This window comes from Lagopus leucura, unplaced genomic scaffold (assembly GCF_019238085.1).
Source record: "Lagopus leucura isolate 7727_CA_CO unplaced genomic scaffold, USGS_WTPT01 Super-Scaffold_100001, whole genome shotgun sequence".
In the NCBI taxonomy this organism is placed as follows: domain Eukaryota; kingdom Metazoa; phylum Chordata; class Aves; order Galliformes; family Phasianidae; genus Lagopus; species Lagopus leucura.
The window spans coordinates 71,835,389-71,854,314 of record NW_024962262.1 but is presented as its reverse complement, the minus strand read 5'-3'; the positions used below and the strand labels follow the sequence as shown (position 1 = coordinate 71,854,314).

The 18,926-nt window shown below is 42.5% G+C and overlaps 1 protein-coding gene across 1 annotated transcript; it reads left to right on the top strand.

The window, feature by feature from the left end:
• The first annotated feature begins 3,689 nt into the window (after positions 1 to 3,689).
• On the top strand, positions 3,690 to 18,068 carry ETS2 (ETS proto-oncogene 2, transcription factor). The gene is made up of 10 exons (XM_042868218.1): positions 3,690 to 3,891; positions 6,836 to 6,907; positions 9,526 to 9,646; positions 11,692 to 11,811; positions 12,235 to 12,435; positions 13,140 to 13,223; positions 14,018 to 14,260; positions 14,393 to 14,656; positions 15,319 to 15,437; positions 16,380 to 18,068. Exons 2-10 carry the CDS (start codon positions 6,836 to 6,838, stop codon positions 16,593 to 16,595), a joined length of 1,440 nt encoding a protein of 479 aa, XP_042724152.1. The 5' UTR covers positions 3,690 to 3,891; the 3' UTR covers positions 16,596 to 18,068.
• The last annotated feature ends 858 nt before the right edge of the window (positions 18,069 to 18,926 follow it).

Sequence of the window (18,926 nt, the reverse complement as noted above, 5' to 3'; positions counted from 1 at the left end):
GAAGCAGGAGAAACACTTGCGAAGCTGGCAGTTCATTTAATTTCCTTCAGTTTTATGCAACATGAAATGCAGCAATTTTTGTTACTGCTCAAACATGCTGACAGAACTTTGACATAGTATTTTTTTTTTCTCCGCAGTAATTACTAGTGTTGGTTTGCATGTGCTAAGAATAATGACACACATGAATAACTTGCTACACTTTATGACTCACGGAGATGCCTTCGCAGAAATGATCTTGGTCACAGTGTGTTTGCCAGGCACTGCGTGGAGAGCTTTTCAGTGGGGATGGTTAGTGGTGTTTTATTTTATCAGCTTCTCCCTCATCAGGTGAAGAATGCACTACCTATATAAAGACTGCTCGAAACTGCCCTTCCCCCAGCCCTGCATAAATATTTTGGTTTAGCTCCATTTGAATCACAGAGCCAGGGAGTTTCATCCTTTGTTTCAACCATAACAGTGTGTTGTTTGAAGTCACTCTTTCAAACTGAGATAACCAGGTCTCTGCTTTCCAAAGCCTCACTTCCCGAGACCCTTGAGGCTGTGATCTTACACATGCTCCCTGCTGGCATTCCATTGGTAACTGTTTTTGGGGGAGGCACACGCAGGCAGCCCCCCCTTCCCAGTGCAGGGGGAAGGTGTTGTTCACCTTACTGGCTGCAGTGGGACACGGTGGCCAGGCACCAAACATAGCCCTGTATTGGGCACCCATGCTCCAGGGCACCCGGAGATGCTTCAGCCCACGCAGCTGGGCAGGAGGAGGAGGAGGCACACACGTGCGCCAGAAACACTCAGGCAGGGGAGCTGAGCCAAAATGCAGATGAGTGCACAGCACATACTTTGAAAGCACGACAGGGTTTTCACTCCTGAGTGTCCTCTCCAGTGTCGCAAGAGAAATTCTGGAGGAGTAAGTCATACCTTCGCTGGAGCGCTGGCTGCAATGCAGCTCTGCCACATACCTGCCACCTCTCGTTCCCTCCTTGTGCTTTAAACCTCTACATTTTTAGGATCTTATTCCCACTCTGTTTTGGCAGCAGTGAGAATACTTCCCTGGGATGCCCAAACAGTCAGCTATTCCTCCTCCAGTGAACTCCCAAATGAGCACTGCAGCACCTTGGAGGGACAAATCATACCCTTGGATAATGGTCCATTGTGTTCAGCACAAGATGTCACGTACCTTAATATTTTTAAAAATGCTAACACGTTTCTTTAATTCAGTATGAGAGAGCATTTCTTGGCCTAATTCTGAGACATCATTGCTGAAAACAACAGAAAGCATCAGTGGGTCTTCAACAAAACATCTCCAAATTTTACAGCCTGGTGCTGACACCACGACTGTGCATTAGGTTATGCAGAACTCCTGTCATCTCTCATTGTCAGTATGTCAACATGCACACAAAAGCACAGATAAGGACTAAAGCGATTGTGAGGACGATTAAGCTTCCTAAAAGAGAATTAAACACATAGGTACACTATGGAATTATTTCAAGACAAAACAAAAAATATTCTTCTTATCTTTAACTCTCTAGCTTAAATATTTTGAAAAAGTGTAGTACAGTGGTATTATAGAGAGAACAATAGAGAATAATTCAGGTTGGAAAGGAGCTCTGCAGGTCTTTGTCCCAATCTGCTCAAAGAAGGGCTACCTACAGGGCTCAGCCAGGCTGCTCAGAGCTTTGACCAGCCCAGCCCAGAGACCTTCAAGGACACAGCTTTCCCTTGCTCTGGGAGCATTAATTTCTGTATATCCAACTGGCATGCTCTCTGCTGCAGCTGTGCTCCTCTAAGAAAAGTCTGGCTCCTTCTTTGCTGAAACTTCCATTGAGTAGTTGAAAGCAGCAACAAGATTCCACATTAGCCTGCTCTTGTCCACACCAGTGGAACCCAGATCCTGCACTTGTAAAGGAGTAACAGAGAACTTTACGCTAAGTGGTAATGAAATTAAATAGTGTATATAATAAGAATGACTTTAAAAATTAGAAATTGAATAGAGGAAAATACAGCCAAGTTAATCATTTTGCTCTGGATCCGGAACATCAATTTAGCAAGAAATAAGTAACACCCAGCCTTTCATCTTATCTTTTTGACAGATGTTTCCCCTGTATAAAGGGTGGCACAATTGTTTTTGTCAGTATTATAATTAAAATTGCTATCCAGCCAACACAAAGTTTTTAATGGTTTCCCTTGAGATTATAACAGATGTTGCCTTATTAGATAAGAACTCTCCCTAAGTGAGAAATGTTACTGGCATAAAACTTTCCATTCAATCTCAACGTGTGCTGTCATGATTCACCTGGTAACATTTGGCCATAAGGAATGAAGTACCAGCCACCGTCCTGAAGAGAGAGGAAAAGGCATCCTGAAGGTTTTGGAAGAAGTACTAGTAAACCAAGTGTTGTGGTTTGATCTTTGCTACGGCCAGAAGTAGATGGAGAGCATAGAAGGAAGTGGCCTTGTCAGCTGCACCTCCACCAGCCAGACACTACAGGTTCTTATCAGTATAAATAACCATCATTTAATCATTTGGCAGAGGGTCTTTGGAAATCTGGTGAGTAGCAGTTTTCTGGTTCCTGTTACAAGAAAAGATACAACGGCATGGTAAGTTGAAATGGCAGCTAGTTTAAATAAAGCAACATGCAACGGTGAACTCCAAGAACGCTTTGCAAAGGCAGCTTAGGTCCGTGACTCTCACTGAAGAGCTGGAGAAGTGGAGGGTGGAAGTGCTGAGGTGCTGTGGTGCTCAGCCTGTGTGTTGGTGGCACGGGGCTCCATGGGACCCTCCCAGGGCTACCAACTTTGTGTGAGGTCTGAGAAGCTGCTTAGCCGACTGTAGTGTTTGGGTGTTACTGTCATCAAAAAGTCCCCAAGACATCTACAGAACATGCAACATGGCAGAACTGCTGAGTTCCTTTAAGTAATAAGTGTCCCAGTGTATTATGAAATATACTAGTCATACAGATACTTGGGATTTCATGGGTTGATTCTCCTAATCTTAGCCCTCCCAAGGACAGGTATTAATTAAGCATACAAAAATATTTGCCAAGCGCTGGCACAGCTGCCTGGAGAGGCTGTGGTGCCCCATCCCTGGAGGCGCTCAAGGCCAGGTTGGATGGGGCCCTGGGCAGCCTGAGCTGGTGGGGGGCAGCCCTGCCCAAGGCACGGGTGGGGGTGGGCAGGCTTTGAGGTAACTTCCAACCCAAACAGTTTTGTGATGCTGCGACCTCTTGTACAGCAAAGGGAAGAAAGCTGCCTTTCTGAACGACACCAAAGATCCTATCCTCTTCCCATGCTCCCCAGCGAATCCCGCAGGCCCTACTCTGAGCACAGCGTTAAACCAAACACTCCTCCCGTTGCCCGGAGGGAACCTCACTCTTGTGCTGACAGACTGACAGACAGACCTACACACATACGCACACAATCAGCGGGGGATTCACAAGCCCCCGGGGCAACCTCACCAGACCCAGCGAGGCCCCCGCAGGGCCGAATCCCGCCCCGCCGCCCGCCGCCCTAGATGAGCGCCGAGGCAGGCCGCACGCAGAGGCCGGCCTCCGGGGGGGCGGTCCCGCCGCCGACCCCGCCCCTGCCCGCTGAAAGCGCCCGGCAGGCCGGGCGGCGCGGCACAGCGCGGCACAGCGCGGCAAAGGGTGGCACGGCCCTACGAAGCGGCCAGCGGCACGGCCGGCAGCGCCCACGCAGGCGCCCGCCTCCCGCCCGCCCCTTTTCTCCTCCTCCGGGACTCTCCGCTGGGATCGAGTCGGCTGTGCCGCTGTTGTTGTCGGTCGGTTGTGCCACATCGAGGATATTTTGGCTCCCGCAGAGGCAGCGGCGCTTTCTTTTAGCCGTTTTCTGGGGAGAATTGCGTGTGCGCGGCGCCGCTGCGAAGCGGAGGACCAGGTGAGCCGGGCTGCTCGCCCCTTGCCGTCCCATCTCACCCCCGGGCGGCGGCGGGGACCTGGCGGCGGTGGGGGGAAGGGGTTAATGGGCGGAGGGCGCTCTGGACTGGCTGCCGAGGGACCCCGAGGGCTGAGCTGTGCCATCGCTGCGCCCAACTTTGAGGTGGGAGAAGAGCGCGCGTGGGGAGGCGAAGCGGTTCTCTGTCTCCGGGCCCCCGGGAGCTGCTGTGTCCGAACCGATCGGGAGCGAAATCCGTCTGTCGGCTTTCAGGACTTGCCGTGGGATCGTGGCGTGCCGGCTGTGGGTGCGCACCTGGTCCTCGCTGAAAAGGAGTCGATCAGAATTCAGGAGTATTAGTTAATAAGTGCCTGATCCTGTTGACCCTGTTCTGGTTCACCCACTCAGCTATGCGGGGGAGGCGAGGAAGGTGTCCTGCCGGCTAAACCAATTACAGCTGGCAGGGAGCAGTCATCGGCGTTGCTGAGGAGCTGGAAGCCAGGCCCAGGCGCACCGTGTGTCTTGTCTGAACTCAACTCAAAACCAGCTGCAGCTCTCTGCATCGCTGGAGCTGCTCGGTCCTCTCGGTGCAGTGGTGCCTCCTCAGGTGTTTGGGGCTGGTGGTGCTGAGGGAGGGAGAAAACTGGAGCGAAACAGCTCTTCCTGTGTTGTTGGTAGAGCAGAGAGCTGCATGCCTTGTGAGAAACCTGATGGGAAGGCCACAGAATGAACAGTCTGACATAGAAATACAAGGAGCCAGGTTAAGGAGCAACACTGGGTGGTGAGGGCTTCTTGGAGATCTCTTATCTCAGCACCCAAAGCACTTCTGAGGAAACAGAAAAATCAGGAAGGGAAGAAGCTCCTAATCACAGAATTGTAGGGCTTGGAAGGGACCTCTGGAGATCATCTAGCCCAGCTCCCTGCTAAAGCAGGTTCCCTTCAGCAGGTTGCACAGGAGAGTGTTCAGATGGGTCTTGAATATGTCCAGAGAGGGAGACTCAATCAATGGGAACGTCCCAAAGAGGAGTCCTGTGAAGGCCTGGCTATCACCTGAATTGTCAGAAATTCTATCCCCCACTGGAGATTGGACCTAGGATTACTGAAAATGTGCGTAGTGTCTTCTTGAATGCCTTCCAATTGTTGAGGCTTGCAGCTAGTTTTCCTATGTACCTGTACAGGTTATGAAGGCCATTAAAAATTCCATATGCATAGGTTTTTTTGTTTGTTTCTTTTTTTAAAAAAAAAAAAAGCCCATTTGAATTAAGGATGAACGGTTGTTTAGACTGGTGAATTTAATGAGAAAAATGAGGATGCTTGCTGAGTGAGACTCATGCTGTGTGAAATTCTTTGGTGCTCAATGAGATGTGTAATTTAGATCAAATATTAGTGCATGCTATTTGAGGTAAAACCCATCATTCCGTGGATTGCACTTTTGGGTAACATTAACGAAGGATAAGTGGACTATTCCTTTTATATTGGTCTGATTTATGTTGCTTCAGTGATAAGCCCCATACATCTAATAACTGTGAAGTTGAAATGGGCCTCTCAGGTTGAGGACTCTTGACTTTTAAGTGATTGCAAACACAGGAGGATGAAAGGCATCTGTGGCTGTTGGGTATTTTTCTTCTGCTAGGTGGACAGATGTTGAATGTGTTGTCATTTTAGCAGCTCTACTTGTTTTGTGGCTTTGGTTTATTTGTTGTATTGTTGTTTTTTTTTTTTTTAAGCTCTAATTTGCCATTTTTTTTTTTTTCAAGTTCAGGATTGTACGTTGATTTTTGTGTGTATTGAAATGGCTTAAGAGAAATGGCTTGTATTTAGTAATCACAGTTTTGTGGCAATAATAGTGCCCTCAGTTGCTTTGTGTAAATTGGAGTACGCGTTTTCAGACAGTTTCTGTGGAACAAAACAATGCAGCACAATGCAGTGACAAAGTAGAAGGAAAATTGTTGAGACAACTTGCCACAGTCTAGCCTGATGAGGTATCATTTACCGACACCTGAATTACAGCATCGTGATAAACTTGAACAATGGCAGTAAAATCTGCATTATTCATTGTGTTTGATCTCTCATGGGATAAGGATCTTATCACTGTGTTCCTTGAATCATATATAAGAGAACATGTTATACAGCCCTCACACAACCCTGCTTCTGGTGGCACAGGGAACTTGATAGCCTTGACTTGAGCAGCATGAAAGTGCTGTTGGTGGTCTCAGCGCTGAGAAGGGTGTTTTATTGCGTGAACCCTTTTTGACTAGTATGCCTTTAGTAGGCTCAAGTTTAAGTGTACTAATCCAGAGCTCATAAAATAGGCAAAATAATGCGTGTCAGAGATGCTGATCTAATGAAGGAAGCAGGTTGTTGGTATCTGGAGCTCGTTTTCAGAGATAATTCATGAGATGAGTGAGCAAGGCAAATGTCAGTCTGAAGGTGCTACAGTGAGCACTGCTGCTTCTCTTCAGTACTTCAAAGGCAAAGTCCAAAGTGAATTGTGGTGTGTAAGCATGAATATAGTAAGTGAAGGTAGACAGCACTTCATGTTTAAAATAATGGGTGGAAGGCACAAAATAACTGCAAGCAATAGGTACTTGATGGACAAAGGACTTACGAAGGCTTTCATGCTCATCTAATGGGATGAGCTACTGAAAGCACTCACTTAGGGTACCAGAAGTTAATCATCCTCTTGTGCACTCGTTTCACAAGACTGTGCTGATTCCTGGGAGAAGTCTTCCAGGAAAAGCTGTGTAAGCAAGATGAGAATTTTGCTGTATATGATTGGGATGCAAACAACATGGGGCGGTGGGGGTGGGGCCCCCCCAACAGAAACAGCTTTGCCTTTACCACACTCAGAGCTGTTCTGCGGTCTGTGCTAAAGCAGTAAGATGCCTCTTAACATCCTTGCTTTCTCAGTAGCAGTGCATCTCACATAATCCTTCTTGTTTTTCAGATGAGTGAATTTGCAATCAGAAACATGGATCAAGTAGCTCCTGTCTCCAGTATGTACAGAGGAATGCTCAAGGTGAGCTCTCCTGAGTGAGCAGCTTCTAAACCCCTCTGATCTCATCAAATTTTTCCTAAATAAAGGTCCCAGGACTGGCAGCATGGTTGACCTTTATATGTCTATTTCGAGGAGAGTAGTGAAGTGCTGTTCTGATGCGACTAGTGAAGTGCTGTTCTGATGCGACTAGTGAAGTGCTGTTCTGATGCGACTAGTTAAGTCTAATTTGTTCAAGAGCATTTTATGAAAAAAGGAGGTTATTCTCTTATTACATGCAACTAAGTCCAGCACTTAGGAAGAGACCAAGGCTAGTTATTCATTATATTTTTATCGGTAGATAAGCTGTCTCTGTTACCTTGCTTTGAAATGAACTTACAAACTGAAGAGAAATCAGAAGCAAACTACAAAGATTCCATTTATTAAGTGCTTCTGTCCTCTTATTCACACCAATTACTTTTTTTATCCCAATGTCATTTTTTTAACACAGCATTTATTAATGTGAACTAGGCAAGGGTTAGGAGGACACTTTCAATTCTCATTAACTTTGAGCAATGTACATGTTTTGAAGAATCATTTAGTGAATCTTTAGTATTCTGACTCCTGATGTTTTATGGCCACTCTTACCTTTTTCTGTTGCCCAAACAACAACAGTAGGGTACAAAAGAGATCCCCTAACTTGACAGCTGTGTACTCCTGGATGCAGTAGCTGTTTTTAAGCAGATGTTCAGTTGTGATATAATTAAGTCAAAATCAATATGTAGATTCTACTACTCTGTAGCTGCTCTTTTTTTTTTTTTTTTTTTTTTTGTTATTTTGTTCTGTGGTAATTAGTCTTAACATATGTTGAAAGGCCACATAAAGTGGTTGCATGGCTGATAGGGCAAGCAGAGTTTATTTCTACATTACTTTGTTTTTTCTTTCCTTCCCTTTGGTTACCATTAAAACAAGAACCTATTTAAACACTAACCCTTTTTGAAATATGAAACTAGTGCAGTATAGATTTTACTCATTCACATGCCACAGCATTTTTTCCAGTGACTCAGGATAAGGGTCAGCTATTTACACAAAATGCAGGAGTTTCCAGATTATGTTGAAAGAACTTGCCCTTTCTTCTAGGTACTAGCGATGAGTCAGTGCTTTTATCTCGTAGCATACCAAGTATTCTTTATTAACAGTTGCCCAATGTGCCAGTAGCTTGTTTTGTGTGGCTGTGAGCTTTTTTTCCATGGGTTGGCACTGACTCTTTCCAGTACCTGTGGTGGGCACCTGGACTGATTATACAGAATTTGTCTCCACCGTCTGGCTCCCAGTGGGGATTCCTGAAGCCAGTTAACCCCTAGGGACATATTATGTTCTTCCACAGCTTTTTCTTGTTTTTTTGTCAAAGCCTCATAGAGACACCAAAAGAAAAGTTAGTGGGTACATGGAAATACCCTTGCAGTTGCAGAAACACGATTCAGATTGCTTTTGCCTCATAACTGAATACAGCCCTAAAGCGTGTTTGTACTTTGCTTTGGCATAAGCTGGTATGCCACTGCATGTATGAAAGAAGGAAGTGTTTGCAAGATGCCTTAGTCTCCACATCTCTGAGCTGCAATAGCTGCTGTTTGTGCTATAGCTTTTCAGAACAGTTTTCTATCTTCAGATGCTTTTAAAATCTCAGGGGCATCTTTTTACCTTGTTTTGCTTCTGGATATGACAGGTACTGTTTCCTTGTGACTAAAGGGCAAGCTGCATAAGTTGTTTTTAAAGTTATTTTCTACTCTTTTGTATTTTCCTCCCTTCCCCTTACGAGGCTGGAGAGCTCTAGTGGTTGTAATCTGTGTTTCTAGGATGCACGCTTGTCAAATATGTCAAGGCAAGAAACTTAAGTTTTTAAAATGCATCTGTATCAGTATCTGTAAGGCTGCCATATATGAGTAGAATTTGTTTTTATCTGGACTATTTTCATTATGCTCATGTTTGTCCCTTTCTGTACAATTTAATTAGCAGTATTTCACTGAATGCTTGAAGACTGCAGAATGTAGTGGCTGGCAAATCATGTAACTCACAAGCGTAGAAGTCCTTAAGTCTTCTAAAGATGGCTGTATTGCTTGAAGATACAAGCAATGATGTACTTCAGGCTAGATTTTGTTGTTTTTTTTTTTTTTTTTCTCCTGAAAATTACATACACCTATTGTAGGCCATGCACTACCAATTGGTTCTCCAGCACTTATCCTTCTGCCATCAAAATCCCGAGCTATCAGTGAATTTCACAGAAGAAATGCTAAGATTTCTTCAGAGCATATCTGAGTGTGTGTGTGTGTGTGTGTGTGTGTGTGTGTAGATATATTTGCATTCTCTATTGTTAAAAGTATCAATCACAGGAAACCTAAGAATATCCTTCCTTGGCTTTACCTGACTTGTAGAATGGGCTGCACAGTTAGCACTGTGTTGTGAGCATTGGCTTCTTGTACGTGAATACAAAACAGCCGTGTTGCAATTGTGTTCAAGTATTTCAAAGGTAGGGGTTAGTTGATTCGAGGCAGTGGTTGTGCATGATCTCAAAGTTTAGGAAGTGGTTGGGTTTGGTTTCCTAGCAGCACTGCTCTAGAAAAAAAATCTAATGTTGGGGCTTCTGTTATTCTGTTGCTTTGCAGCGGCAACCAGCGTTTGACACCTTCGATAGCTCCAACTCCCTGTTTGCTGGCTATTTTTTATCGCTAAATGAAGATCAAACACTCCAGGAAGTGCCGACGGGATTTGATTCTACTTCTTACGGTAACTTTTAACTCTGTTCCTTGGTCCAATCCGTAGGTCAGAAAGAAATATGTGGAGTCTGAGTGCCAGATAATTTCCCTAAAAACAAACAAAAAATAACACTTTGTTTTATTACGTGGACTTCTGTGTACATATTTGATTTAAACCGTGTGAGTTGCTCTGTTGGTAGTTGCTGTTATCTGCTCTGAAAAAGACTGGGAACTGGGACTGAGCAGTTTGAGATAGACTGACACTCCACGGAAGAGGCCTTAACTGTTATTAAAGTAGATCTAGTTCAAGCCCGTTTAAAATATTTAAATTTAAACAAAAAATTATAACTGTATAAACTTAAAAATTAACTATGGTTGAGACACTGCAAATATTTGGCAAGCTCCTATTTTGACCCTCTGGCATTAAATCCTAGAACACAGGAATGCTTGTTTCCTTTCCTACTTCTCTTTTCCTTAGGAGTTTTAGTCCTTACCTTAAAAAACAGAGGATGTTTACATATGTGTGTGTGTATAGGACAGTACCTGCCAACAGTTCTGTGTAAATCCTAGCCTGAACTCCCTGGCTATTATTCTAAGTGCCCCGCCCCGGGCGCCGGGCCCCCCCCCCAAAAAAAAAGTCAGTATGTCAGTATTCTACCGAATGCTGCCTTTATTTCCTACTTGGAAAATGGATTTGGGGGAAAAAAAAATGCCCTAAAACCTATGGGAAAAACTGCCAGTCCTTTGTTATGCTGTGATTCTAATCAGTCACCTTCTCTGGTCAGCAAAGCAGTTCTTAACTGATATTTAGGATGGGTGTGGTGCAAACAGAAGTAAAAACATGGCTGGCATGAGCTCTGCTTGTTGGATCAAGTGGAGCCTGTCAGGACCTAGGGAAACAAGAAGAGCCACACACCTTCCTGAACGGACTTGAAGTCTGGCTTTACATACCTTATCACCGTTATATGCTTCTCAAATAGCAGAATTTTCAAGTGCTACCTGTGTGCTAGTGTTCAGAAGCTCCCAAATATTATTCAGGGGTACCATAGTGAGGTGGTTCAGGTGTCCATAAATTATTCCTAGATTAGCAGTGTCAATCACAAACAAAATACCATTGAAAGATTATTATTATTTTTTTTTTTAATCTGAAACATTCAGGTGGTCTGGTTGACTTTTTTTCATCATCTTGTGAGCACTTTCAGAATAATCTGAGGCATCTTCCCATGAGAATTCTCCAACAAGATGGAGTGGAAACAAAATTTGTCTATAAAATAAATCTGGGCAGCCTGATCTGGTGGTTGGTGACCCTATGTGTAGCAGGAGGTTGAAACTAGATGATCTTTGAGGTCCTTCTGAACCCAGGCCATTCTATGATTCTACCCGTAATAGTAATCATTTTGTCATTTCAAATCTAGCTTGACTATAACTAATTAACAAGCATAAAAATCAATCGTGTGGATTAGTAATTTATGGATGATGTTGTTTTTGGATTTCATTGTATTATTTTAGGTGCTGAGTGACAGCTTGTGACCAGTCACAGCTGTTTGGTTGAGGTGATTTGAGGGATACATGGGAAGGTTGGAAACAGTCCACTGGATCACATCGTTGAGTAGTGCATGCTAGTTCTTCATAACCCTATTATCAGTTGCATAGCTCTCAGACTAAATTAAGGCTGTCTGGAGTTACAATAAAGAAGTCTGGGGTCAAATTATAGATGAGAAAATAGGGATAAGCAGTCGCATATTTCCTTTAAAGAAAAAAATACAGTAAAAGTTCACTACAACAAGGGCATGTCGTGCAAGTACGAAGAATCAGTAATGATTTATGTGATGAACAGCAGTGAAGCTTTAATTTAGCATGATGCAATTTTAGCAACCCAGCACTACGAAGACTGTAGTGTTGAAAATATGTTAAGATAATCTGAAAACAGATCTACCTTGTTTGTTTTAAAATACCTAGTTTCTAGCAGCCTTTTATTATTCTTCAAATGGCATAGCAAAAACCTGTCACTTCTTTGACTGGCCTAAAAGCTAATGCATCTCCTTTTTCCCCTCCTCCCCCTATTCTTTCTTGTAGAGTCCAACAACTGTGAATTGCCTCTGTTAACCCCGTGCAGTAAGGCTGTGATGAGTCAAGCCCTGAAAGATACTTTCAGTGGTTTCACAAAGGAACAGTGTCGGCTGGGTATACCAAATAGTAAGTGTTTTCTATTTATAAGGTCTTTTTTTGATGCTAAGGAGGGCACTGAATAGCGGTTCTTTCAAAAGAGAAAGAATGATGTCAGTAGGGAATACAAGAATGGATCCTATGTGAATCTGGCACAGCTTGACTTGGAAGGAGTGAACTTGCTGGTATTAAAAATGGGTGCATAGACAGCTCATATTTTGGCAGCATAAGAGAGTCGCCGAAGCTGAGGACATCTCTGATTAGAAGTGAATGCAGAAAGAAAATAGAGAGCTGCTTTTCTTTAAGTTCAAGAATACATTCATTCTGAAGCTTAAACTTCAGAAGTAACTGGGTTAAAAGTTTCTTTCATTCACTGCCTTTTAATGAAGACTATTTCAGGAGCTGACAAATGTTAGGATTTCTCTCAAATGCTGGATGCTTTCTGTCTTTCAGATCCCTGGCTGTGGACTGAACAGCAAGTTTGCCAGTGGCTTTCGTGGGCTACCAACGAATTTAGCTTGGCAAATGTGAACATCCATCAGTTTCTTATGAGTGGCCAAGACCTCTGCAACTTGGGCAAGGAACGCTTCCTGGAACTTGCGCCTGACTATGTGGGTGACATTCTGTGGGAACACCTGGAGCAGATGATAAAAGGTATCTATGGAGCCAGAAAAAGCTAAGGCTTTTCTGACAGAAGCAGAAATAGGATTCTTTCAAAAGCTAATGTCACTGTGAAGCATTTTTGTTACGTATCAAAAGTCAAGATGAAGTGTAAAGCGTGGGTAATGAAAGCATTATCAGAAGTAGTACTGCATCCATCATAAGAAAAGTGCAAATGCAGGTATCTGCTGAAGTCATTCTGTGTTCAGGCAAAGTACCTCTTGCATTTGTGTTCTATTTGCATTAATAATTGAAATAATGAGATTAAGGCTACTGTAATATTCATTTATTAAAAATACATGTAGTCAACCAGAAGTAAGGCAGAACTTGCATATGGAGTTTTAGCAGCATCATCAGTGTTCACCCATGTGCTCCCTTGCTTTTGGAGCATAACACTCTATAGTTGCAAATGTTAAGATCTGGACCTTTAAATTAATGTTGTTTCATTGTTAAAATACCATTCATATGGAGGTTTTCAAGTGTGCTGGAAGTTATGAGGTTTCTTCTGATGTTTGTTTTTCTGTGGGATTTTGGGGACATTTTAGGGGTATTTTTTCCCCTCTGAAAGATTTTGATGCAGTGCACTAGTAAAGCCTATGTAAATGATGACCCTAAAACGCTTGAGTCTGAATCTTTTCTTATACGTGTCAGATCCTCAGAATTGTAAAACCAAGCTTTCTTTTTTCTCTACCTCTCAGACAGCCAAGAAAAAGCACAGGATCAATATGTGGAGAGCTCTCATCTCACCTCAGTTCCTCACTGGGTCAATAATAACTCCTTAAGTAAGTATCTTAAGAAATTTGACACTTCAGATATTGTAAGTTTATTCTAAGAATGTCACAGATCCATTTTTTGAAAAAGCACCAGAACACTTACTGTGCATCAGGAGAACACTTCAATTGCTGCAGTTCTTTTTCCTACTATTGTTTGTCATCTAACTCATACCAGAAATCTTTTGAAGAATAAAGGGTATGGGAAAAAAAAAAAAAGCCAACAAATTTCCTCTTGGAATGCCAAAGCCTACATCTGTGGAGCAGAGTGACCACTCCCACCTCTAGCAAACAGCCAAAAAGCAGCAGCAGGAGCTATGTTTAGCTTTTCTGAGGGCTGTGGAAGCGTAACAGAACTTTTGACAGTGTATGGTATAACCATAGAGACCAAGTGCTAGATCCTTCAGATTGTGCTTTTGGTGCCATGTTTTACTGAAACCACAGTTTGATCTCTAGATTAGCCTTATTGCATCACTTAATGATGAGGGCCTGCCTCAAAACCACTTAAGTTTCTCCAGCTTTTTCTGCAGCCCTGCAGTGTCTTTCAAGAACAAACAATATACGTATTTGTGGTGTGAAGATACAGATGGAGATTAACAGAGTCTGACTTGGAGACCAGTAAATGGGAGTCTCATCACTGATGTCAGTAGCCTTTCTAGGAGGTCCACAGCATCTAATAAACCTCTGTCAGATTTCTAAAGAGGAAAACTACTTAGTGGCACAGCTTTTGTGGGGTTCTTGAGGTGTATTAGTCTGTTCAAGGAGAAAACCACTTAATTCATTCTTTCATATTTTTTTTCTTTCAGCTGTTAATGTGGATCAGACCCCCTATGGTATGCAGATGCCTGGGTACCCTAAAGCCCTCAGTTATCCCAAACCCAATCTCCTGAGTGATATCTGCCAGACTTCCACAGGACCAAATCTCCTTAATCCAGAACAAGACTTTTCGTTGTTCCCTAAAACCCAAGTAGATGCAGTTAGTGTGAACTACTGTGGAGTAAATCAAGATTTCACAAGAAGTAATCTGAACTTGCTGATAGATAATTCTGGTGAGTTACTGTCTGTATGACAATAATGGATTCAAGGCAGTATTCTTTGTCTTTTCCTCCCTTGCATAGTTTATATACAAGCTTGAAAAGAGAAGGAAAAACATTTTTCTCTTTTTTTTTTTTCTTATGAAGGTAAACTTAGAGAACATGAATCTAGTGAAAGTGGTGCAGAAAGCTATGAAAGCTCAGATTCGATGCTGCAGTCCTGGAACAGCCAGTCATCACTAGTGGATTTACAGCGTGTGCCATCCTATGAGAGTTTTGAAGATGACTGTAGCCAGTCCTTGTGTATGAGCAAACCTACAATGTCTTTTAAGGACTATATTCAAGATCGAAGCGATCCTGTAGAGCAAGGGAAACCAGTTATACCAGCAGCGATTCTAGCTGGCTTTACTGGTAAGTCGTGAAGCAAAATGGTCACTACTCATGCTACAAAATATTTTCTATAAATGCATATCAGTGCTGATAGAGTTGTGTAGTTGTGAAGTATGCCTTGTAGTGTGGTCAAAGTCCACAACTCTTGAAGATTTCCAATTTTAAGTGTACATAGGAGAAGTCTTATGGGACTATCTGTCTAAAGCAAGAAAACATGGGTACATCAGAATGCTGTGAATATCAAATGCACCTTCTGATTATTTTGAAAGAAGGAAAGCTTGGACAAAGCCTTCCCCAGTTCTGGATTCCTGCAGATGATGGCTTGCCTGTTAGGACCTTGTTCCTGCAGTCCTTGCTAAAATCAGATTTTCCTCTAGAAAGTCTGCCAAGCCAAGGGAGTGGAAGGGAGGGATGAGGAATCTACTTGCAAACAATGGAAGACATAGCTTGCATCAGATCCAATGTTTCCATGAAAAATGTTAATTTTTAACCTATCTATGAACAGACTTGTAGAGGAAAAATCTTAACAATAAAGCTTTTTTCCTTCTATTTAAAAACAAACAAACAAAAAGACTAATCACCAGATTGACCTTGTGATCTGAATATGGTTGCATATATTAATGGTGATATGAGCTTGCAGAACTATTAATTACGACTTCTCCCCACCCCTGCTCTCTTAACAGGCAGTGGACCTATACAGCTATGGCAATTCCTGCTGGAGTTACTGACTGACAAGTCCTGCCAGTCATTTATTAGTTGGACTGGAGATGGATGGGAATTTAAACTTGCTGACCCAGATGAGGTATGTGTTTAATTGTGGTGTACAGAAAGATTTTAGGGTCTCATCTGTTATCTCTGGGCTTCCTCTAGACTATAAAGCATTTGTGAGATCAGACACTTGCTGAAATCTCTTCATCTGCAAATACTTTACTGCGTGGTCAGGACTGCTGTGGGATGTGCTCCCCCTCTCCTGGGATATCAGCATTTGCTTATAGTAATGAGAACACATTGTGTAGCTTGAAACTTAAAGCATACGAAGTTAGATGTTTTGACAGGCTAAGCAATACTGTAGGCTTGCTTACTGAATACAGTTGAATCAGCAATGTCTGGGATTGCACGAATTCCCAGGGGAAAAGCACTGAAGGTATTACAGCTCTTCTAGTAAACAGCCAATGTGATAGTGCTGCATTTTAAACTTGTTGGGAAATTATGGCTTTAGTCATGAAAAATTAGGAGACCATAACTTTGTTTCCTGACTGCTGCTACCAGTAGGAAAGTTACTGCATTAGGAGATACGATTTAAAGTCCCCTGAATCCTGTTTTATTTCAAGAAGGGAAGGGGAATCATCAACTCCAAGGAACTTCTTAGAATTAAACTTCCGTTTAAAAAGCTGTCCCTTCTTCTCAATAGCAAGTTGAATCTTTGTGTCTTGTTTGAGAGAGGTGACTACATTTCACTCAAGCTTGATCTTCTTAAAGATATTTGTGCCCATCCTCTGCAAGGAAGTGTTCTTGCTGTCATTTGCAACCACCACTTTGTCCTGTATGACCTACTTTGTCGTGTAGCTCATACTTGTCTCGGGGTTTGAGCCACCGACTCCTGTGTTGTTCAAGTTTGGGACACCCAAACAAGTAAACTGCTTTGACTGAAATGGGCTTTTTAATAACTGCCTTTATCAGCTGCTGACCAGAAAAGTGTGACTTGAACAAACCCTTTACATTTGTTTTCTTTTTGCACTGGCAGGTGGCACGGAGGTGGGGAAGGAGGAAAAACAAGCCAAAAATGAACTATGAGAAACTCAGCCGAGGGCTGCGCTACTACTACGACAAGAACATTATCCACAAGACCTCGGGGAAGCGCTACGTTTATCGCTTTGTGTGCGACCTGCAGAACTTGCTGGGATACACGGCGGAGGAGCTGCATGCCATGCTGGGGGTGCAGCCCGACACTGAGGACTGAGCCCAACCATCTGGTGCTGCACGAGCAGGGAGCGCTTGTTGGGACTGTGACCAGGAGCCGTCTGCAGTCAGTCCTTCTGGCTGTTCGGATGGGTGCAACTGTGATGAAATAAGGACCTTGACTGATTTTGTAACCAGGGAAAGTTGGAAGGAAGTGGCCTTATTTCATCAGTGGCTTCAGATGTTGCTGTGTCAGGCACTTGAGCAGCATGGAAGTCGATACAGATCACAGCTCTGTCACGACGACACAAAAATGCTTTAGGGTTGAGCGTTTTGACCGCCTATTCTGCCATATAAAATGTTTTGGCTACTTACACTGCCATGTAATGATGGGTTGGCTTTAAAACCAAAGGTTGGATGAGGAAACTGGTGATGGAGCTGAACAATTGCTCAGATTCTTTTTTCACATGCCATCATCCTTGCTTCCATCTCCTATCATGCAATTATTTAAGAAAAACTAATTTATTTTGAAAGAGTGGTAAGAAGAATTGATACTAATGTTTTGTTCTCAAGCATGGTTTTTTTTAATTATTATTATTATTACTCCAGAAATGTGCTGCATAGGTACATCAACACTCTGTGTCCAAAACCAGATGTAGCAACTCTGTCAAAAACAGAAAAAACCCTCATGAGAAAGGAAGGAAAATCATACCATTTCAATATTCAGTTTTGTATATATTCTGTGATTCTTTTTGCAACTACGTAATGTTCCTATTTAACAGATCTGTATAGTGTAAATTAAACTAATTGTATGTGTGTTGTTTTTTTTTTTTTTTTTTAAATAGGACGAATGTAAATCTATTGAATGGCTATTTCATGTTTGTCTAGGATATACAACCTTCTGCAAATATTTAATTGGCCTCAGAGACAACATAAGTACTGAGTATGCATGCATATGGTATGCCAATGCCATGACACTGGGGGGTGGGTGCGGTGGGAAGCTGGCTCAGTGTTTTGTTAAGACTGAAGCTGGCATTTCTTTGTGCATTTTGGCATTTTTACATGAAACTAATATTATATTCTGGGACATTAAGGGCCTATTTGTGGTTTCTTCTTTAACTGAAAATGAAAATACTAATATGGATAAAATTAACTTTTTCCTTTACAAATGGCATATGTTTTTCAACTTCTATGCATGTCCTTTTAAAAAAAAAAAAAAAAAAAAATTTATATACAAGCCTTATTTTTTCAGTTGACTTGTCTCTTCTTCCTGCAGTTTATCCTGTATGATTAAGATATGAATTCTATTTTTGGAATAACTGTGACTCCTTTTCAGAGAACAGGAGGGATTTATGTAGCAGCTATTTTTACTGCACAAAAAGAAAAAAGAAAAAAAACACCATAAAACAATTCACTGGAAAAATGTACTTTGTAAGAAAGCTTTATTTTTTATCTGAGCTTGGTGTACATTTAAATGTTGTAAAGTGTGAGAGGTTTAAAAATGAGTCCTTATTAAAACCTCTTGAACCAGGGAGAGGAAGGTACTGTGCTTCTTTACCTCAATATTACAAAGTGTAAGGGAGGATGGGGGGAGGAAATCCTCCAGCCTGGATCTCTGTGGATTTATATGGGGGGAAAAATAGTGAAAATTGGGCAGCAGGAAGCTTCTTAAAGAAAAATCTGTAAGACTCTGGCAGGCTAATGGCCTTGGACAAGTTAAAGGCATGCCAGTGTTCTCTGTTTAGGTATAAATTGGAAGCTAATGTCTTTGTTCTGTGTGTTTGAAAGAGAACTGGTGGTTCTGAGCTGTGTTGCGTATTAATGTGTAACTATGGGTAAATATAGGAGAGAGCAGGTGTGTGAAGACTGCTGGTGCTTGACCTGTTCTTGCTTCTGTCTCACACAGTGAGCCTACTGTTGTAGCTATCTTGATCTTGTGTTCTTCTCCATCCCCCCATGTTACAGAAAAGCAGGAAATAAGAAACCATTCACTTTAAATCATCTATTAAAGAAATAGGAAAATGCGATGTTAATTGCTTTTTAAAGAGGGACTTTCCCTAGGTTTCTTCATCTTTCTATCAAAATGTGGCAGTACCTTGATCTGGCTTTCAGTACTGTCATCCTGGTGTAGCAGCACGTTAACAACTTGGAGAAAATGGACGTATTTTTATTTTTTAAGAGTATGCCCTTCTAAATGTCTGGAGCTGAAAGGGTAGACCTGCATCTTGCACTGTAGCTGCAGTCATACCTGTACATTTGCAGGTAGCTTCTGTTAGTCTTACTCTTATGATCCCTGAGAAGGAAAAGGAGCCTCCTGCATCCTTCCTCCTTCACCCCAACCACTGCTGCTGGCTTAGGTACAACCCAGTGAGTGCTGACCACAGATGGTCTC